The sequence below is a fragment of the Chironomus tepperi genome, unplaced genomic scaffold (assembly GCF_022539635.2).
Source record: "Chironomus tepperi strain 1889 unplaced genomic scaffold, CSIRO-AGI_Ctep_v1 contig_84, whole genome shotgun sequence".
Lineage (NCBI taxonomy): Eukaryota > Metazoa > Arthropoda > Insecta > Diptera > Chironomidae > Chironomus > Chironomus tepperi.
Window position 1 is genome coordinate 294,236 of NW_027226206.1, and position 24,130 is coordinate 318,365.

At 33.6% G+C, this 24,130-nt stretch overlaps 2 protein-coding genes across 3 annotated transcripts; one reads left to right on the top strand and one right to left on the bottom strand.

Moving 5' to 3' along the window:
• Positions 1-1,048: 1,048 nt before the first annotated feature.
• LOC139085835 (probable serine/threonine-protein kinase yakA) lies at positions 1,049-8,628 on the bottom strand. The gene is made up of 3 exons (XM_070634005.1): positions 8,502-8,628; positions 3,754-4,380; positions 1,049-3,169 (listed from the first exon to the last, which is right to left on the bottom strand). Exons 2-3 carry the CDS (start codon positions 4,067-4,069, stop codon positions 1,386-1,388), a joined length of 2,100 nt encoding a protein of 699 aa, XP_070490106.1. The 5' UTR covers positions 4,070-4,380; positions 8,502-8,628; the 3' UTR covers positions 1,049-1,385.
• A 1,289-nt stretch (positions 8,629-9,917) lies between these two features.
• Positions 9,918-24,122, top strand: Cbl (E3 ubiquitin-protein ligase CBL). Of its 2 annotated transcripts, XM_070633977.1 has the most exons (8): positions 9,918-11,261; positions 15,346-15,492; positions 15,557-15,817; positions 15,901-16,025; positions 16,103-16,224; positions 16,295-16,420; positions 21,540-21,557; positions 21,874-24,122. In XM_070633977.1, exons 1-8 carry the CDS (start codon positions 10,750-10,752, stop codon positions 23,368-23,370), a joined length of 2,808 nt encoding a protein of 935 aa, XP_070490078.1. In that variant the 5' UTR covers positions 9,918-10,749; the 3' UTR covers positions 23,371-24,122. The 2 variants fall into 2 exon arrangements, with proteins under 2 accessions (XP_070490078.1, XP_070490079.1); XM_070633978.1 differs by lacking the exon at positions 21,540-21,557 and having other exon boundaries at positions 9,919-11,261.
• The last annotated feature ends 8 nt before the right edge of the window (positions 24,123-24,130 follow it).

Here is a 24,130-nt window from a genome sequence, read left to right on the forward strand (position 1 = left end):
TCATGTCATGTATATTGCGATAAATTAAAAAGTCCAAAAAAGAATATCACATTAAAAAATGTAAGTTTTATAATATCTTAAATGTTATATCATCATTACTTCAAATAAGTTACAGCTATCTAGTTTATTTTTATATCATCCGTCAACTAAATTCGCACCAAATTGTTAATATTTTTTTAATAAGTAACAAAATAATTTAATTAATACTTTTAAGTATCTTTCTTGTGTGTAATGTGCATATGACTTCAAAAATTAATTAATTACTATTTAGTGTTGTTTTTAAAGGCTTAAACTTATGAGTTCTGATCATTAGTCAAAAAATGTTGTTTTTTTTTAGCTCATCTTAATTGCATCGCACAGTGTTGATTTGGGGATATTATTTATTTTTTCGGGATCTATGAGATTCTTCTTGTTTTCTTAACAATATCATGTTATTCTTTCGATTTTTTTTTATTTCTTTATAAAGCGCATAAGGATTTTGTTGTTCAACTTTTATTCAGTTATGATCAGGTCCTCGATTGTGATCAAATTTTGAATCCGAATTTCAAGATCTCGAGGGGCACCAATGAAGTAGGCTTTGCTTCTTTAATACTACACGTCGTATTAGTGGTAAACTGCGTAGTTTTTGAGTCCGATTTTTCCAGTGGTACAATGATACACCTGGTATGGCAAAGTGGTATTCTGTTAGAAGTGTACCTACACCTACACCACGGGTGTACCTATAGTGCACCAGGGGTGTACCTAAAGTGCACCAGGGGTGTACCTAAAGTGCACCAGGGGTGTACCTAAAGTGCACCAGGGGTGTACCAATAGTGCACCAGGGGTATAACTATAATGCACCAGAGGTGTACATCTAGTGCACCAGGGGTCTACCTAAAGTGCACCGGTGAAATGCTATAGTGGAGCGATAGTATTGGTGCACCATTCGTATGGGACAGGTAAAGATTGTATTTTGCCATACTAGGTGTACCATTGTATACCATTGATGTACCTGAAATGTTCGCAGTTACAGTTAATACGGCGACGTATACCATCTGGGTTTAGTGGACCTTTAGAGGACCTTCTTCATTTGTGCCTCTCAAGAAGGATTAAAATCATACAAAAATGTTTGATTAAATAAGAATTAAATTCTAATATCTGACATTGACTACCTACTAGATCAAACTTTGAGTTGAGGACCTGATGTATATATTGGTGTTCGTACATAATTACAGTACATATTCGTTGACATTAATAAAAACTTAAATAACATGATGTATTTGATTGAATGTGTAAAAAAAAGGATCAAGAGTATTTGATAAAGATTTTGAATATAATTGTCTATTGCTGTACACTGTATTAATGCACTCCCTTGAATAATTTTAATATCAAAATGGCAATTGAGCTTAAAGCAAATGTGATTTCTTACAATTGCAGAGCCACTTGATAATTCGTGCATTTCGTTCAACAATGCTTGGCGGTTCATTATTCGGTCTATAAATATTTGGATTATTTTGTCCAGATTGTGCTGTACTTGGTCCAGTATCGGCTGAATTAGCTATAATACGATTTGAATCGATAGTACTACAGTCTGAGAAGAATACGACACTCGAACGATCAGAATCATTATCTTCATATGTTGATGCGACAACAGCTGATGCTGATCTCTGATGCTTCCTTCGTGGTCGTGCAATAGTATTTTGAAATTCTTTATCATCTAATCCTAATTGATCGAAGAACTGCTCTAATTCGTACATAGAATCTGATCTACTTAATTTTCCAACGCTACTTCCACCACTTCCGTTGCTACCGAAACTCTCATTTATCGTCTGTTCTCGTCTTGACTTAACACTAAGTTCAAGTGGTTGCTGTTTCCAATAGCGATCACTAATATCTGACTTTGACCTTAATATTGGTCTACGATCATCTTCTGTCTGCATCTGTAGAGAGTTTGGTTGACTAGTTGAAGTTTGTGCGACATTTGTCGAATTTGAATATCGGAAATTCTTAAATCTTAAGCACTTTTGTCTCTTAAATGTTCCCAAAGGCGGACTAAGTGGACTTAATTCCATTTTTTGTGATGATGGTGAGAGAACATCTTGCGAAGATGATATTGGTGATGGTGATCTTACTAAAGATGTTGATGTCTGTTGATTATAATATGTATTTCTCAACGTATCACTACTTTCTTGATAACTGTCTTGAAAAGCCTCTGGAACAACAAACATTGTCTCATTTTCTCGCATCTTTGCTCTGCATTCAATGCAGTCATAACGAAATTGTTGTTGCTGATAAGTATAATATGAATTTCCAGAATGTTGTGTTGAACTACCAGAATCACGTCTATAGTCTTGCTGTTGATTTTGTACACTTGGATGTTGTTGTTGTTGTTGACTTATCATTATTTTCTCCATTTGCTTACAGCATGGCTCACTTCGATGAGTAAAATGACCTGAACTACCGCCTGAATCACGATTAAATCCAGAACTTCCTGAACGATTTGATCGATTTCCACGTGAACTATATTCACTATGTGGTGAATGCCTTGATATTTGTGTATGTAAATCAGGCATTGATTTATGACTATTAATATTATTAGCTGTTGAATTTGAATATGATTCCTTATTATTACGCCTTGATGTTTTTGGCTCATACTCATTGGCAGCCATAGTCTGTGAATGTGATCGTTGATAATCATATCTTTGCTTCTCCTTCTTTATTTTACCCTTCTTTGGTGCTGTATTAGTTTGGTATTGTTCAGGCGGCGATATTGGTCGTTCAAAAAATTCATCATTATCATTTATAGTATATGAATACAGAACATCAAGATCTTCGCTTGGATGTGGAGGCAAAGATTGTGGTGAAAGAAATGCACTTGGAAAGAAAACATTTGCATCACTTTGTGATTCTGATGGATGTACTGTCAATTGTTTTTGATAATTTTTCGGTGAGCGATGCTGCTGATAAAAATCGTTGTAATTTTTCGGTGGTGGTGGAATTAAAATGTCATCGCTTGATGCCATTAAGTCTTTTTCTGTATTAAGTAATCGTCTTAATTTAGTTTGCAATAAGTCTGAGCCTGACGATACCGATCGTCTTGATGATGATCTTGGATGTCGTTCCATTGTTGATGTTTGATGATAATATGAATGATGTGGTGAAAGAGGTATTCTGGATGGTGATAGAGCAACTAAAATGGAACAGAAGAGAAATTTGTTTTGTTAAGCATCTGTCAAGGTAGTTGTAAAGTGTCAATTTTGGTTAATTGATGAGTAAAGTATGAAGACATGACCATGACAGACAACGAGCATAATCTTCCGGAAAGCACACGATGCAGAAATGGTCGAAATTTGATACCAGGACAATACGATTCTGACTGGATTAAATCAGATTTCACATTGGCTTCAGGACAGAATTAAGTCTCCCTACACGTGTGCCTTCCGGGTCACCTAAATGAACGTGATCACAAGTATACTCAATCAATATAATTGATCATGCCAGGGAACATGTTCCATGTCTATTTGAATGAATACTCAGAAAGCACACGGTGTAGATATGACTAAAAACCAATCCTCAGACTCAGATTGACTTGATTCTGTTCTGAAATCGGATTTCATCGAATCTAATCTAAGAACGAAGTCTATCTGACCTAATACCGGATTTTCGGTCATTTATGCGTCGTGTGCCATCCGGGATATATGCTACACACATAAATTTATAGTAAATGATCATAATTACATCATAAAACCACAATGATCTATAAAGTTTACTTACATGATAAGGTAGAGCTGCGAGCATTCAATTGTTGGTGTCTATCAAGAACATTTTCTGATTTAACATAATATGATTTAGTTTCCGCTAACAATTCAACGGCTGATTTACGCTTATAATTTCGAGAATGCGATAAAAAGTAATTATTATGATGTTCCTTTCCTTGTTGATATATCGATGGTGCACTGGTAAGTGTATGATGGTGTTGTATTTGGTGATTACTTAGAATTGATTTATTGACATTTCCATAGCTACCATATTGGTTTTGATTTACTGATGACACCCTATTTGGACTAGTACTATAAACAATTGCTGCCATAATGATGGAAATAATAAGCTATTTCCTCTACTGACTATTAATTCTTTCACTTTTAATACTTATTCCTCTTAATGCTACTTTGATGATCTATTTTGGTGATTCTCTTGATTCTTTTGATTGTGACTTTTTTGAGATTCTTAATAAATTGTTGTTTTTGGAACTGATCAAGTCTGCCGTTCCGATTTGCTTGCTACATTATGACCTCTCAATAAAAAATATATATTTTACTTCTTTTTTCTCTTCCACACTGTACTCGACACAGTTCAAATGTATGTGATGTTATTTTGCTTATACCTTCTCGCTTGTTTTGCCTGTAATTAAAGTGAAAAAAATTACAAATCGCTCAAGTGTTACCAATTTTTTATTTTTTTTATTTCTCTCTCTCTTTATGTGCTTTTACGTGGATAAATAGACGAATGGATGTACATATACTCATGATCTATTATGTAGTCATGAAAGTTTTGTATTTTTCTATAACCTTTTATTGTTATGCATAAGTGATTATTTTTCGAGAGAAAGAATAACTTTGTTAACACTCATGGAAAGATATCTTTATGTCTTGGTCTGGAAAATGATACTTGTGTCCTATCTATAAAAATGATATTTCTTTTTTGTTTTATGCAGCACAACAAACTACTAGCTTGGGTTATTGTATAATAAATACGGTTATTCACTTATCATTTCGAAAATACATATAAATGCAATGTTCTGAGTGTTACCAACAACAATTACTGATCTTATGGTAACGTTAAAGCAACGTCACGTCGCATGGTAAAATGGTATGCAGTGTGGTATGTTGAATTTTTGAGAATATTGTGTGGTCTTCTAGACGACATAACATTAGTTGTTGTTCTAATTGCAGATTGAGATAGTTTAAGTCAACCAAGTTGTAGTTAATGAGCAAACGGGTAGATCACAACTCGAACGTTCCCAAAGACCCAAAAATGAGGACGTAGCAAGAAATTTTTGGAAGAATAGTGGGAGGGTTGAAAGTTTTTGGAAACAATGGTGAAACACTATTGCAATGATTCTCAAACTTTGTTTCGCGACAAGTTGTGTCGTACTACTGTATCGCCACAAGATCTTAAATGTGTTTCGACATAATCTCATGTGTGTCGCGAAAAGATCTCAACTGTGTCGCAACAAGATCTCAAGTGTGTTGCGACAAAATCTCAAGTGTGTCGCAACAAAACCGCAAGTGTGTCGCGAAAACATCTCAAGTGTGTCGCTACAAGATCAAAGATTTGTCACAAAAGGTTCAACGATATCATTACTAAGTTAGCAATATTAGTGTGTCGCGAATTTTTTTGATGTATCTTCTGCTGAAAAGTTTGAGAACTCCTGCATTATCTTAAAAATTACAATTTTCAATACTCAAATCAGTGGTGGACAACCCTTTATTTTTCGCTACACAACTTGGTGGTAAGTCTCGACCCATACCGCATACGACATATGATTCATGGTATTTGTGGCACTCTAGTGTGACATGACACAAAGGTGGCCCACCACTGTTCTAAATTTTACAAAAATTGTAATTAAGCCTCAGGCATATTTAAATATTATTTTCTCTAAGTGCACTATTGTTATTAGACAAAAATAAAGTACAGCCGATTTGTGGGTCTATCATTCATGTCCAAAATAATTTTCTCTTATGTGAATCTCTCTTCAATAATATATAATTTTCCTTATAAACTGGAATATGCTTTTTGGATTTTTCACTGCTCCGCTTTTCATTTTTTTTTGTTTTGTTTCTTTCGACTATGTCTAGGCATTATTTTGGATAAATTACACTTGAGAGTTAGTGATTTTTTTTTTGTATTTCAATAAAATTCTATTTGCATTTACGAATAGTCATGATGAATTTTTTAGAAAGTTTTTCTCTCTTTCCACAATACAATTTTTTTTTTATTATTTTTTATTCAACCCATCCACATATATGTTTAATCTCAGCATTTCCATACACTATGTAAGAGAAATCATCTCCAATTATTTTATTTTATATTTTTTTTTTATATTTTTTCATGTTTCAATGCTTGCCAAATTTTAATTTCTCGGCTATTGAATAATGTATATCTAATTTACAAGCTAATGTTTTTATTTTCAGCTTTATGATTGCTATTGTTGTTGTTGTTGTTACTTCTCTCTCGTTTGCACTATTCACATATATGCTAACGAAGTAATGATGTGTTTTCGGAAACATGAAAAGAAAGAAGGAAATTTTTATTTTTATGCTTTTTTTTCACTTCAAAAAGCTCTTTGATTGACCCACACGCAGCTTAAGTAACATCTTTTTAGTGCCTTTGCATCTATGAATTCTGTTTTATGTACTTTCTGACACATAAATTATCTTAGGGTTCGATTTCTAATTACGACTATTATTTAGGTCAGTGGTGTGGAACTTTTTTGTGCCATGTTACACATTAGGTCAGTGGTGCGCAACTTTTTTTATGCTATGGTACATGGCGCGTGTTCCACCTTAGTACAGTGTTGTGCAACATTTTTTGGAGTAGTGTTTAATCTTTTTTGTTCCATAGCACATTTTAGTATAGTGATGGACTACCTTTATTGTGCCAAGGCATATCTTATTCCAGTAGTGAACAACCTTTTTTATGATACAGTACACCTTACTCCAGTGGTAAAGTACCTTTTTTGAGTCGATGCCTACCTTAATGCTAGAATAATTATCGTGGCGCACCATCTATCAAAAATTTTCATAAGGCACACTAGTGAAGTCAATCTAATTAATATTATATTGACTAAGATACAATCTCGTCATGCATGATGGGCAAAAGTTCATATACCCGCCAAAGTTGGGTTTCTGTAGGAATCAATTCGATACAATTCGAAATTTTGCTATTATATAAAAGAAGGTAGAGCTGAGACCAGATGAAAAATGGCCTAGATCATATTAATAATTGCGCATCAAGAGACACTTTAGCTCAGTGGTGGGCAACCTGTGACCGCGGCACACTAGTTTTTCATCAGAAATTCTTGAAAATGCCATGAATCGTATGCCGTGTGTGATTTCCGTCGAATCTTACTAACAAGGTGTGCCGTGAAAATTGAAAGGTTGCACACCACTGTTCTAGCTTCAAATTGCAACTCAAACATAGAAACTTTAGCAATTCCTTCATTTGAACTTTTACTAATTAAATTTGAGAACTTTAAAATAAATACATTAGTTTTAGGTTTTTATTGAAAAAATCATCGCGGCACACCTGACAGCCCAATAGCTTAGCAAGTTGCTCAACACTTGATTGTCAATCGAGAGATTCATGGTTCGAATCTCACATAAGGCGAATCATGCGGTGAATTTCTCTTATTCAACAATTTTTGACACCTGAGAATTTTTCACTTCACACCAACCATACCAATCTGCCGATGCATACAAGTTAAGCACCACTAATTTAGGAGGCAGGGGTTCACACACTGTGACCATGGGGAGGGGTTCTTGTGTCATGTATTATATTTAACACTGCCTGAATTTATTTTGAAAATTTTAAGTGAAACTAAACATATTTGAGTGGAGGAGTGTTTGACCTAGTAGCTTGAGACAGTTTGAGTCAAAATATGAAAGAAATGTTAAATCCCCCAATTTCGTAAGGACATCAATTATGGACACATAATATGTGAATTGATTTTTTTTTCTAACATAAATGCACTCGAGACTTTTTTCAGCATTCGTCTTTAATTAAATTAACAAATTTAAGATTGCATGCTTTTTTTTTTTGTTATGGATGAACCAAACCAATCAAGCAATCATGCAAGCAGAGAATGTATTTTCAGAGTTGTCCATGAATGCAAGACATTAATAAAAAAAAAGTTCAGATTTGGCCTTCAAGATTTATGAGTCGTAAATTTTAAAATTTTCATTGATTTTCAGCTTATTGACTCGTCTATCGATGCACATCCAATTTTAACTTGAATTTCTTCATTTAAACTACTTTTTTTTCAAATATGAAGAAAACTTAATTAATGCTATTTTTTCCAGACATGGTAATCTCTTAATCAATCCATCAGCAAAAATTTCAATTCTTCACTTCACTTATTGGCATTAAGACATCATATTCAATTTACTAATAGCATTAAAATTTATACTTCTTTTAAGAGCTCTTGCTGTTTTTCACAAAAAAAAAAAACTTTTTTTTTCTTGTTTCTGATTTTTCTCCATTTATTGCAAAGTATAATGTATTAAAAAGGTCAATGAATGGATTTGATCAAAATAGGAAGTTTTTAAATAGACTACAATAGATTGACCCAAAAATATTAGCCATCTGTTAATAACTAACTTGATTAAATTGTAAAATCACAACTTTTTGGATGAAAAACTTCTTTCAGACTTTTTTGTGAAAATTCACCAATTTTCCACCCATTTTTCACTACATATTTTCCTAAAATTTTCACAAAGTGCTTTTTATCACAAACTTTTTACCTCAATTGGAGCTTTTTGACTTTTTTATTCACTTATGTCCCTAATTTCACATTGTTAATGTCAATTTACTGGTGTTTTCCAACAAATTTAAAAATATTTAATTCATTACAACAAAATACTTTGATTCTTTTTTTTTGCTTAAAAACTGTAATAGAATCACCAAATGTCTTCGACTAAGGTGCATTTTTCCTCACTGTTAATTTACATCATAATATCATTGGAAAATGTCGTTAATAATTTTATTTAATTTTAAAAACATAGCAATCGTCGAAAAAAATATTTAACTTAATTAATTGAAAAACATCTGAGTAGCTTGAATAAGCTCTACAGAATACGGCCAAAATGAATAAAATGGATAAAGATTTTCTCGAAAGTGGTGCTTTTGGGTTTATTTTTAGTGATGCGGACAGATTTTCGCATCTTTTTTTAATTTGTATTATTTTAAAAATTAAAATTTTTTGTGCAAAGTTGCTATGATTTAAATAAAATAACTTAAAATTCATTAGATTTGCAATATTATTGAGATTCATACCTAAATATTGTCTTTAAATTGTAAATCATATGAAACTTTAATTCTTAAATCTTTCTTCAATTCAAAAGTCAATAACAATTGAATAATCTACAATAATCACAAAACTTTCTGCAATTAGATATCCAAAATAGTTTCAAAATCAAAGTATGTCAATAAAAACATAAACAAAAGTTAATTAAGATTTTAAAAGTTTCAAAATTTTTTTAACGGTCAAAAACTTTTCAAATCTAAAATGTTCTACTTGTTTATAATTGATGGTAGACATTACAAAGAACGGTGATCCAGAATTTATGAAATCTACGCATTTAACAATTTGATCAAAATTTAGTGATTTATGTTGATTTCAAAATAATGACAAGATCTATCTTTAAAATGTATGGAAAAAGATGCGGCAAAGTTATAAATAATCAATATTTTCACATTTTTCATACTAAAACTATGTAATTAATACTTGAATCGAACATAATACCATGTTCGCTAGGTCGTCAATAAATCGCCGTATTGACGGCAATACGCAAAGTTGCCTTGACGCCATCATGCCGGTAGATATCGACAGAGTTTAAAAGAGAAAAATGCGATTTGCGGCACTATGCCGCTTGGGTAGGACGAGGTAAGGTTGTCAAAAGGACAATTTTTTGGGTTATGTCAGTGGCGGGCAACCTTTTTCGCGGCACACCATGATGATATGCCTCGACCAAAACCTCACATGGTATACGGTTCACTAATGCGCCGCGGCTCACAGGTTGCCCACCACTGCGTTATGTAAAAATTGAACGATTCCATTAAAAATCTCAAAACTTAAAATTATCCAAATAAGTTTGTAAACTTCTTGAAGTTGCCGGATATTTTCAAATTCCATCCCACTGTACAATGTCTACTATCAAGTAGACGAAAAATTTTCTTTTGATCTAGGTATTTTTCTATTGTAAAAATCGTACAGTTTTTATTAAATATTAGGTTTTAAAATGCTCATAAGTGTTTAATGCTTTTGAAAAGACATTTATTGTGAATTAGTGTGAAAAAGTATTGACAAGAAACGATGTAAAAGTGAATTTTCATCGGAATAAATTTATGTGATGTACAAATGAGGTCATTTTTTTTTTGAAGCATATATATATAAATTGTATGAGTTATGAAAAAAGTTTATCACATTAAAAGTCCTATAAATGTGAATCTTTAAATGTATCGGAAAATCTGAGTCGGGAAAAAAAGAGAGATTTTAAAAGTGTTGGATAAACGATGGTAGTTGATGAAAATATGAGAGATATAAAAATATAAATGGAACTGATTGATGACTAGAATCTTTTTTATATATTCAAAAAAAAAAATAAAAAGTTTATCTATATATGAATGTACATCTCGCCATCAAAGTTTGCTATTCGGCAAACAAACATGAACTATACGAGATATCTTAGTCGTTAACTGATGTTTAAAGTAAAAACATATATATTAAAATTAACCAAATGATCTTTATGTGCCACAAATATTTACAAAAAAATTCTAGTAAGTAACAATAATACAAAGTTTTAAAGTGAAATAGAAGAGAAAAACTGTAAAGTAAAAACATCCAGCAGAAGTAAAAGAAAAAAAACAGAGAGTGTTGATGACCCAAAAATATACAAACATCCAGAAATAAAAAAAAATTTTCATTTGTTTTGTTTATAATATCAGTGGATATAAAGTCGAGGAAAAACGGAGATAGTGATATAATTGAAAATGATGAAAAATTTAACATTTTTCTCGAAAATTCAGTGCAAATTAACAGATTGTACGCAGCAAAAGTTAATGACAGACAAGAAGACACTTGAGAAGACATGGAAGCTAATGGATAAAGTTGTTAAATTATGTCAGCAGAGTAAGATGAATTTAAAAAATAGTCCGCCCTTTATACTCGACATATTACCAGACACCTATCAACGATTACATTTAATCTACTCCAAGTATGAAGACCAAATGCATGTTTTGCATGCCAACGAACACTTTACCGTATTTATAAATAATTTAATGCGAAAGTGCAAGCAAGCAATAAAGCTTTTTAAGGAGGGAAAAATGCAAATGTTTGATGAAAATTCACATTATCGACGTAATCTTACCAAATTAAGTCTAGTTTTCTCACACATGTTGAGCGAATTAAAGGCAATCTTTCCAAATGGCACTTTTGCTGGAGATCAATTTCGCATAACAAAAGCGGATGCTGCCGAGTTCTGGAAATCACGGTTCGGAAACAAGTAAGTATTATTATTGCATCAATCTCCGATCTTAATATAAATTATCCATTTATATAGTCATAGCTTAGTATTTATAATATTCTATGTATATAATCGAGTCACTTTGACTCACTATAGATAATGAGTCTGTATTATATATTGAGTCATGACTGTGATATTAATTTATCATCTCGGTTTTTTATTTCTCAGCATAATAATACAGCTTAAATCATATTATGACTTATAATACAAAATGCGCTTAAATTAAATGTCTTTTGACAAACAGCTTCATTACTAGTTTCTTTTCCTTTTCAATGTTGCCTGACTTCTTTTTATTCTTCTATAACTTATATTGTTTTTATTCCGTTGTAGCATCTTTTTTTTTTCACTCATTCATTTGGTTGGTGTATATAGTACACAATATTAAGGCATATTTATATACATTATACCTTTCCATTCTTTCTTTTCCTTCTTTCTCCGGTTATTTTTATTTCATTTTTCCACCATACACATTTGTCCAGCTCTATTTTACAATTTCTTCATTCTTCTCTTTGAAAAATCATATGAGACCGACACAGATATCGAATAAAAAAAAGAATTATTAGTAATATTGATGAAATGCCTCATTGTCTTGCTGATTGTTTACTGATCAACCTGAATGCTCCTACTGAGTAATGATTATTCTGTTGATATTCATTCCTACTCTCTCTCTCTACGATGAACATAAAATAATTAATTTATTGGACAATCCATTAACAACTTAGATTGGATAATCTGGATTTATTTAAATCCGATGAATGTGAACAGTATTTCTAACTCAGATGCTGTGGTTGGTCCAAATAATATGCGAAGTTGATGTTTAAGTCCGTGGGTTTAATTAGATTCCTTTAGAATCCTAGAAAATGGTTTAATTTCTAATGTTTATTGTTTGAAGTTAGAAAACACACTAAAATATTTACATGAAGGGGTAAGCAACTATGAAAAGGGGAAAATCAACTAAAATTAGTTGTAATATAATTTGAATATTGAATGACAGTTGACAATCTTGCTCAAGACTCATTTCGCTTTAAACTTGATGATTCGTATCTTTGTCATAGATGGCTCTTAACACAGATTCTTATTACCACTAGAGCTAGATATCCATGTTATTTAGAGATTATCAATCGAATTATTTTCAATTTAATTGGATGATTATTGAGTTAATTTAAGGACGAATATCCTCATCAAGAGAAAATTTCTTCTCTTTACACAATTAAGTACAATTTCCATGCAAAAAAGACCGTCCATAATAGAAAATTCACTTACAAAATTAATTGCGACGATAAAGTTTTAAATTACATGCCTGAAAAATTCTACTACAATGCTTCTATTTCAATTTCTATTCATCATCCCATTCCACTCAATTCATCTATCCAGCGAAGACGGATTTTTTTTTCTCATTTTATCATCGACCCTGACCTAACTCGTACAGCTCATAAAACAAGGGAGAATACTTTATGATGAAAAGTGGAAGTAATTAAACTTAGATTTCATATACTTGCAAGTCTTATTATTAATATTCATTCATATTCTAATGTTTCGTGGAATATACTTAATGAAGCACATCCAAAATAAAGGTTTCCTTTCATTTGGAAGTCCTTATAGTGATTCACAATCGATAGAAACATTGCATTTTGCCATTGCTCGCTCGTCTCCCTTCATTCAACCCATACATTTCACTTTTATTGCACGATTGTATCGATTTATTCTTCATTCATGATACAGAACATTGCAGACGCAGTCTATTTAATTGAATATGTGCGCGATAAAGTGAAAAATTCATGTCACATTTCTCGATAAAAACGAATGAGTTGATACTTTTTTTTATTCTGTATTTCTACTGCCTTTCTACATCTCTGCATACAAATGGACATTTACTATTGTCAAAATTTTTTTTTAGTAATATGTCTATAAATCTATTTTCAATTTGTGCAATAATCATTTGTGTACCTTTTTCTTTGTTTCGGGTATACTTGCTTATTCAGGAAGTCACTTTCCGGCAATAACATTCAAATTCCATTAACATATAACAAATAAAAGTAATTGTGTTATGTTTGGATTAAATTATATGCTCAAAAGAAGCTCTCTTGCCGGCATTTTCAAATTGTAACTTCTGCGTTGAGTGTCTAAACGCGAGACATGACTTGACTTTGCAAGTTTGGTGGGAATTCTTACTAACTTACTGTAATCATGCTTCTATGTGGAACTTAGGTTACGCCAAGAAGCATTTCACCTGACTTTGTTGGTAGTCCTGTAACTTGGTTTGTATAAATGCTCTATCCCAGTGTTGTCAAGACTGTCTTGTGCCACGGCAAACCTTGAGGGAAAACCACTACCCAAATCGAACATTTTTTGTGGTTCATGCCATTTACAAAGACACTAATGTACTCAGCCGCACAGTTTGGACAACACTGTTCTGCACGTTCATCTGACATTCGTTCATCACTGTTCTGCGTCTTGTAGCTTTTAAAGATCCAAGACGTCTTTTCCCTTGCGGATTCCAACCAAGGACGGTGCAACAAGCTTGTGTTTCTGTCCCAACATTAACATTTTCTAGACTCAAGGTCTAAACCTGTTTGCTAGGAGGGTATTCTGGGCCCATTTGTCAGGAGGGTATTCTAGACCCATTTGTCTGGAGGGCATTCAAGACCCATTTTGAAACCACCCTCCAAAACACTCCAGATAGACAGCCTTGACATAGTCAAACGTATGTTGAATTTGAAAAATGTTCATCTTTCACGTTCAGAATAAGAAAACTCTTTTGATGCTCGTAACCACGAAATGAAGTTGAAGGATGGGAAATTAAGGCAAAACACAAATGATAACTTTGGAGATGATTGTTTTTAATAAGAAGAAGCATATTACACACGTATATGTGGCGAAAAAAAAAGTTTCATCATCTGCTTGTTCTGTAGGTAAAAAAAAAAGTTTCGTTGCGTATATTAAAATGTTCTTGATGTGTTACGAAGAAAAATAATATTTTTTTCATGAGTTAAAGATGCCAGAACACGAGCTTACACACATATATTCATAGCTGTATTCATCACTTTTTCTACATTAGCATTTCAAAAGATGTGGAAATATGTAAAAGAAGTAAAAGCTTCTTCGTTATACCGAGCGGCACAATGTTGTGAACTGTATCTTTTGAAATCAGGTGTCATGGTGCCATAAAGGGTTAGGCGTCACGGTGCTGTCAGGGCAACTTCGTGTCCTTCAATTAATACGGTGATGCAGCGATCCCGGACTGCTTGGCACTTTGTGATGTACCCCAGGCACTTTGTGACTGTTCGACCTGACTGGCCAGCACTTTGTGACTTTTACCCCAGGCACTTTGTGACTGTTACCCCAGGCACTTTGTGACTGTTACCCCAGGCACTTTGTGACTTTTACCCCAGGCACTTTGTGACTATTGTCCTAGGTACTTTGTGACTGTTACCCCAGGCACTTTGTGACTGTTACCCCAGGCACTTTGTGACTGTTACCCCAGGCACTTTGTGACTGTTACCCCAGGCACTTTGTGACTGTTACCCCAGGCACTTTGTGACTTTTGCCCCAGCATGCGACTTTGTGACTTTGTGACTGCCCCATGCACTTTGTGACTGTTACCCCAGGACACTTTGTTAATTTTACCCCACACTTTGTGCACTTTTGACTGTTACCCCAGGCTAGGTTCGATTCCAAATCCGGCCTCATGAAAGAGTCAAGTCTGCCTGTGGCCAGGGGTTGGCACCATTTCTGTGCCATGTGCTTTCGAGATATGCCCTGCCAAGCATGTTGTACTATTCAGGTACTATTCCGAGCGACACAAACCAAGAAGGCCCTGCTAATGCTCCTTTACTAACTCCAAATGGAAGTCGCCTCCATGTGACATCCATTTACCCTTCCTCATTTATGTCTCTCGGGATTTAATGTTCTTAATAAAAAATCGTATAAACATTTCAAGATTTTATGACAAGCTAGCTATATCATAAATCAAATATTTAAGATTCCATATTATGTATCTTTAGAATAATTGGCAGCAAATTAACTAAAGCAACAATTTTTTTTTCGCATTTTCTCTTTCTAGTACACTTGTGCCATGGAAAACATTTAGAGCACATCTATCTGAAGTACATCCAATTTCGTCAGGACTTGAGGCAATGGCGTTAAAAACAACAATAGATTTGACATGTAATGACTACATTTCAAATTTTGAATTTGACGTGTTTACAAGGTTTGTTCCTTTATACTTATTTTGTGTATATCCACATACTAATTAAGACGTTAATTAAACACAGATTATTTCAACCTTGGAATACGCTCCTAAGAAATTGGCAAATATTAGCTGTCACACATCCTGCATATGTAGCATTTCTCACGTATGATGAAGTCAAAGCTAGATTACAGAAATACATAAATAAGGCTGGTAGTTACGTATTTAGATTATCATGTACACGACTCGGTCAATGGGCAATCGGTTATGTAACAGCTGATGGAGAGATTCTACAGACTATTCCGCAAAATAAATCATTATGTCAAGCGCTCCTCGATGGCTATCGGTAAAAAAAGACAAATTTGATTCTATAAATTATCCACTATCTAAAACTTTTATTTCTCTTCTTTTTATGCTTGATTTCCATAGAGAGGGATTCTATTTATATCCAAATGGTAGGCCTCACAACCCCGATTTATCATTTGCTGTACAAAGTCCGTTGGAAGATCACATTACCGTCACACAAGAGCAATACGAGCTTTATTGTGAAATGGGTCAGTATTTCTTATGGAACTTACTTATTAGCACGGATTAACGGTATTAATACTTATTATTTAATTTTTTGTCACAGGAAGTACTTTTCAATTATGTAAGATTTGTGCGGAGAATGATAAAGATATAAGAATTGAACCTTGTGGACACTTGTTATGTACGCCATGTCTTACAGCATGGCAAGTCGATTCCGAAGGACAGGTATGATGATCATTTTGCCAATTCCTTTTACATCTCTTATTTCAATTTATATTTCTTTAATTTAATATAGGGTTGCCCGTTCTGTAGAGCGGAGATAAAGGGTACGGAACAGATAATTGTAGACGCATTTGATCCACAACGACAATATAATCGAAACAGCAAACAAAAAGAGGAAGATCATGATGACGAAAATGAGGTATTGTAAATTTAGGGAAAAAAAAAGTCATTGTTTAATCCAATCAAAAACCCGCAAAGCACTGCAAAGCTCGACAACAAAAAAAAAAAAAATACAAAATCATATAAATATTTTTACTTTGATGCTCATGCTTAATGGCTTTTAAATTTTTTATTTTTTCCGATGAACTTAAAAAAACATCATTCCATGTGCACAAAATTGAGCTATCAATATTTTCTTTATTCTCACTCTTTCCATACACACATCATGTGCTTTATTATATAGCATACATAATTATTTCATAACTCTTATTCTTTACTTATTTTTTATTATTATTATGATTTAAAGCATTAGTTATAAATTAAATTTAGTTGAAAGAAATTTAAGTCATCAAAAGCTAATATGACGATAATTCATTGCTTAATTTGACACATCCCGAAGGGCACAAATGAGGAAGGCTCTGCTGGGGAGCCTAAATTTTGACTGCCACATAGAGGCAGCTTCCATTTAGTGTTAGTAAAAGAGATTTAGAGAAGCAGACAAGTGGTTGTCATATGATTCCCGAGCGGCACAATGACATGTGATGACTAAGTTTATGACATGAGGCGTCTAAGTTACTGTCATATGACGTCTAAGTGACTATCATATGGCGTCTAAGTGACTGTCATATGGCGTCCAAAAAACTGTCATATGGCATTCAAGTGGTTGCCACGTAACATTCAAGTGACTGTCAAGTGAAATCCAAGTGACTGTCATGTGACATTCAAGTGACTGTCATGTGACATTCAAGTGACTGTCATGTGACATCTAAGTGACTGTCACATCTACATGACTGCCATATGACATCCAAATGACTGCCATACGACATCAAAGTGACTGTCATGTGACAACCAAGTGACTGTCATGTGACAATTTGCATGTAAAATGTCATTAAAATTGCCACTTGGATGACACATGGCCATCATTTGACTGCCATGAAAATCATATGCCGCTCGGGTTCTTCACTTGTGTCACTCGGGATATGTAGATTATTTTGTATGAAATTTGATTGAGCATAAATCATATAAACTTGTTAAATTTAGTAAACAATTTTTAAATAAAGCTCAAAGTATCTCAGCAATAGACATTTCTAGACGAAATCCTTCTATGCTGTTTACTATTACGACGCCGAATCCTAGAAGGCTGTTTTTAAATTTTTCCTTTATCAAGCTTAAAAGTATATCTTCTCTAATTCAAGTGGAATTTATTCGGAATTAATCTAAAAACAATCTCGTAAAGATGTAGGAGCCTATTTTGTAGGAGCTTTAAAGAATTTTCAAACATGTTATATATTGTCTCCGCTTTCCGGATGCTTTATCTTCAATCAAAAAGCTTAATTTCCTAAATTACAACCCTTTTACGCTATTGAATTTCCATTAAGCAGGCGAAAAGTGAATATTAGCTTTTGAACAAAAAAAAAGTGTGCTGAAAAAAAAAATATTATGATTATGATTGAGATCCACTTAATGAGAGAGGGGATCGATATGATTATAATGAAATGACTGAGATATTTTTATCATATTATTTTATTAATGTATTTGATTACCGTATAAGAGAAAAAAAAATCTAAAAAAAAAAAATATTATTAAAAAATAGGAAAAGGCGAACAGGTTTGACATATTGTGTTAATTAAGCTTACTTCGACAATGGTGGAACGAGTGAACAGATTGCGTGTGGGAAGGTCGATTAACTCCAAATTCAACACAACTTCGAGGTCAGGGTGCATCCAATATAGTTAAGAGGAATTGAAATATTATAAGGAGGATCTATCTTGAATTTGGTGATATCATGGTTAATGAGCTGCTAAGGAGTTATTGACTTATAGAATAGAATATTATCCAGAACAGGACGCTGTGCTCGCTAGGGCATTGTTGCTTCAGACGTCACCGACGTTGCTGTGAAAAATGGCGGTTCCTGGCATCGTGCTGACAGAGTATGTAGGCTTTGTTTTAAGCAATCGCGATCGATGATCTGTTAAGCCATCCCAAAGTCTTTATAAAATGCTTATGTCCTTGGTGAAATCAATGATCAATGACGTTATTTAAAATAGCGCTGTTTGCGTATGAATATCTTCAACAACAGCACAATTAATATCAGAGTGTTAATCCGCTGCATACATAACGACCTACATCTATATAGAATATGGAAGATTGTCATGTCACAAAAAACCTGCAAGATTTGCTTTTGATACTCATGGTTCCTGTTAAAGGATCGATTAAAATGCTCAAGTCTCGTCGACCTGAACTGCATACCGTGTTCGTCAGAGCATTTCCATTTAACCAAAATGTTCCAATGTACTAAATTAACGTTCCTAAGGAATATCAATTCTTGGTCAATGGTTACATGAGCTGCTGCGTCACCGTATTAACGGTAGGGAGCAAAGTTGCTCTGGCGGTGAATTTCAACCTGCTGCATTGTGCCGCTCGGATTCTCGATAACCTTAAAACAGTGTTATTCAACCTTTGACTTTTCGTGGCACACCTTGTTAGTAAGCATTGACCGAAACCGCACACAACATGCGGTTCATGACATTTCCAAAAAAAAAAAAATGGGGACAAACTAATTCGCCGCAGCACACAGGTTGTCCACCACTGCATTAGAACATCAGACAACTTGTTCCTATTTCTAGGATCAATTAGACATTTACCCGTCATGATATTAATCCTTAAGCAGAAAAAAGGAGCATTCAAAAGCATCTACGAATTAATGGCAGTAAAGATAAGCTGGATTCTAATTATTCTTCTAGACGAACCCTAGCAACGACAAATTTCCTGTTACAACCTCCCATAACAGACAAATCTCCATAAAGTAAGCTTAATTATACACAGCATCTTAAACTTGTCAGCTTCTTAGAAAAAGAGAAATAAGTGCAAGTATTCTAATTTTTTTTTGTGATTAAATGGAATCTGAGAAGATAAAAAGCTTCAAAATCTAATCATATTTAATATGTATAGAGTGACAGACCCAAAAAACCATAAATATACATACTCTTTGGGGACTTTTTATGTGTCAATGAACACGATGATAAAATTTTGTACATATACATACATATATATCTACATTAAACAAAGTCTAAGTTTTAGGCAACCCCTTTTCTTCATGTTCTTGTCTTCCTTTTTATGATGAAAGTAGTAAATTACGATGAAGACTTTTTTCTCGGTTCATTAAAAGCTGCTTCATGCAAAAAATATATAAAATATGATACAACGATTTATGTAAATTAATTTATCATGATAGGTAGAACTTTTTATGAATGAAGATAAACTACTCTCAGTATATACATTTTTATAATTTTGGCCTTTTTTGTTTACAAACTTATTATTTTTTTTGGTTCTATCATGTGGGATTGTTTGTTAATTATGTGACGTAAAGTGTGGGTTTTCCAGACGCCCTTTTACTTCTGCTTGTAATTTGAAGAGATTGCAGCGAATACTAGATCATTCAGCTTTATGCGGTGATATTGCATTTAAAACAAATGATGTCGCATTTAGGCTTAAGAGACAATGAGTAGAGTCACCGCGAAATGCGTGTACCCATGAGTATACTCAATACACTCACTGGAACGATACTTCGATGTGGAGACTAGGTTTCTACAAAACACCTTCAATCTGACTATTGCTCATGAGGATCTATTATTATAATTGAGGATGTTCAATTTTGTGAGCATATTCATGATCATGACAGATCCAGCAACAGAGTCAGATGGTGAAACAGAGCCTTTTGTTGTAACCTAAGTTCCACATAGGAACATTGGTTGCAGTGAATAAGTCCTTATGAGTATGCTCCTGTAGACAAGTGCTAGTGTTCAGTCATGAGATCTGAAACTTAGGCTACTTACTTACTTACTTCGCTGGCCGTACAGATCAAGTGTGATCCATGGCCTCCCTCAGTCGGTTCCTGAAGATCTGACACTGGATCCTGCCTTGATTGGATCTCTAATCTACACCAATCTGGATCAGTATTGCCCAATCTGTGTGTAGTGGCATTGGCGACCGATACTGCATTTCGTAGGCAATTTAGTGTACAGCGGCACACAGTTTAGTCAACAGTGATCCAGAAAATTGCTCAAACTACTACCACACATCTAGTTCTATGCTGATTAGTGTTGTATTTGAGCAGAATGGAATCTGGAGTATCGAGCCATATAAATATAGGCGAATATGCCAGTGCGTTGGCCTTTGTGACCGAGTAGTAAGATAACAGATCGGAAATCTGTTATTACTCTCTTGTTAGTTACAAGATTCTCATTAGACAACGATATCTCCATTATTATATAGAGTGCATTTTCTATGTGATTCGATTCGCACTGGGGTTTTCAATTCCGGGATGATTGTGTTGTTAATATTCCTGGGATCAATCACTGAATTCAGTACGGTATTATCGTAGAACTGAAAATGCTAATTCGTGCAGTTTTCTCGACACTACAGGAAGGGTTATATCAGAGTTGGAAGTAGATCTCGAAGTCGACTCGGGTTTTGTATTGAAAAGTTGACTTGAGTCGACTAGACTCCAAATGATAATCGAAGTCTGGACTCCAGTCTAGAGGCCTCTATTTGGACTTTTGAATCTTACTCCCAAAGTCCTCCCAACTCTGTATTAATCCTTACATAACTTTTTGTCTAGGCGATTTGTTTTCTATGCCATATCACGTGTTGATCTAGATTTTTCCTGTTTCCGTCAAACAGCATAAAATTCTTTAACGCAGTGGGCGCAATTTTTAATAAATCTCAGCTTAGTAGCTTGATGCACAAAAGAATTATACCCGAGTGGACAAAAAAGCCGTTGGAACTAGTCATCAATTAGCCTTTGATTAGTAATAACGTATTATTTGCCTACTCGGGTGTAGTAATGACCCCTAAACCGTAACATAATTCATAAACAATCCCATTTCTAATATAACTTAGCAGAGCATGTGTATACATATTCATGATAATTTTATGCATTTATATATAAAAAAACAAGAAAAAAATACAATAATAAAGTTTATATTCATCAGAAATCAAAGTATAATTTCAAAACCAGAACTTTTAATTTTCATGCAATTTTTGATTATGATTTTCATTTTTCTACTTCCTTTTTTTGTGTTGTGGCATGTTCAAAGAGATTCTCTTTCTCAATGGTACGTTAACAGAATATATTTATTATTTTATATATAAGATATACATAGTTGTTACTTAGAAATGATAATTGAATAAGAGGACTCGATGGAAATTAGCATTAGAATGAATTAATTATGATTAATCCAATTGTTTGTTTGTAGGAATAGCTAATCTTATGTAGAAATTTATAATGATGAGCTTGGCAGTAAAGTCTTTATCCTCTATATTTTTATATTTCGATCCTCTCATTCCTTATCATTTATATAAGCAAAATTTGACATGATTAATGCATATTATTCATATAAAACTCAATAATATACAAATGTGTCATTTTAGGAAGCTGACTTCAATTTAGAGGAATCATCAATTCAAGCGCTTAGTAATAGTTTCACATTAACGCGCGGTGAAAAGATTCAAAGTCCACATACATCACCAAAAATAGTCAGACGAACTCCAATTCCATTCACATCATCCTTACAGCATCAACATCAACAACACAATGGTAGTAATTTAGGTGAAAGTTCATCAAATCGGCCTATATCCTCATCATCATCACTATGCTCATCATCCTCGTCCTCCTCATCATCCGCCGCAACAGTAAACTTAGTGAATGTTAATATATTAAATGGAAAGTCTCCAAAGACTATTATTGTTACAACTACACCGTCTTCATCATCTAATTCGAGTAGTAAAACATCATCAATTGAAATGCCCAGCACAAGTTTAGATCAAATATCATCAAGTAGTAGTAGTAGTAGCAAAACGATTAATGTCAATGAGGAAGCTCCACCGATTCCGCCGAGAACAAATAAAACAATGTCCACAACAAATGATATAAATAGACCTATGAAGCTACAACAAACAACAACAGTAGTGTCAACGACACCATCAATTAGTAAAAATAACTCACTGGAGACGACAGAGAATGGTCATAGTCATGAGACTAGTTCCAATAATATGAAAATTAATCCTAATATATCGTCGTCCTCATCATCATCATCATCATCATCATCAACATCAACAGTCACAACAACACCATTATTATCATTACAACAGCAACAACAGCAACAGCATCAAAAACAACAAAAGGAACAAGATGATTCAGATGATGACTCTAATCCAATTTGTGGGCCTGCCGAAACGATAAGTGGAATAATAGATACACGACCAATTGAGCAACGAACAAATTACGTTAGTTTCGCATCCCTAACAAATAATTTGACCACAAATTTCAATCTAATAACAATCAATGATACAGGCAGTAGTAAGGAGGCGGGAATGAAAGAGGATAATAATAAAATTTCAAATACATATCTATTGAAAAGCAACCAGATGAATAATAATACGAATTTTAGCAATATGAATGGAAGTAATAATCATCAACGGCACATGTCGATGCCAGTTACAGGCACACCAATAAAAACACTTCCCTCATCACCATCAACATTTCAAGCGTCAATTAGTCAAAAATTGCCAAATAATATGTCACCATTAAAGTCTGCGTCATCATGTGCCAATAATCCATCAAAAATTTATAATCAAAAATTGTATGAGAATATAAAGATGAAATCAGCTGGAAATTTAATCTCACTGAATAATCTAAATAATAACTCCAATAGTAGTAGTAGCAGTAATGTGTCATATGAAAATATAAATTTGGAGTATATAAATCGTTTGATGAAGGAAGGATATTCAAAAGAGAATGTTATGGCTGCATTATGCATCTCAAGGAATAACTTTGAAATGGCATGTGACATCTTACATGAATTTGTGAGTACGGATGGAAGTCCATCAACACAAAATTGTAGCAAGGCTTTTGAAAGCAACCGTTAAATTATATTCTATTTAATGTTAAGAATAATCTACTTCCTCCTCTCACTCCTTCCTATTCATTTGTTCTTAATATCCCCAAAAAACATTACAAGTCCTGCCTTTAGCTTTTCTACCCCCGAAAAGGAAAAACAAGAAACAAAAAAAAATTTAACAGCATTAATTTAACTAGACTTACGTATATAATACATACAAAGCAATAGAGAGTAAAATGCTTAGCACACTCACCCCTACATAAATGCTACTACCATAAAAAAAAAATACCACGCAAATACTAAATTATCAATGTTTAGGAAGACATTGAGTTTATATAAAAAAAAGTACCTTTTCAAAATTAATCAAATTATCTATAATGAGGAAAAATTATAGTATCAACTTTGTAGAAATTAGAAGTGACTCCGCTGAACTTTGTTCTAAGTTCTTGTTCCAACAGTCGTCGTGTGATTTGGTTGATTATCCTTGCGACCTCTAACCTGATTAGACATGGAGCAAACCCATGAGCATCCTTAATTATATTGATTGAGTATACTGATGGATACGCTCATTTAGGTGGGTATGGTCACTGTCTGTTAGGGTAATACTTGGACTTAGGATTTAAATTTTAATCCTAGGATTTAATTTTAATCTCGAGATTTAAATTTTAACCTCAAAAATTGCAAACAAGAATACAGACCTACAAGCTTGGTTGAACTATAAAGTACAACCGAAAGCTGTAGGTCTGTGCATCTGATACGCAGGAAATACAGTCCTGTGGTTCTTCGCC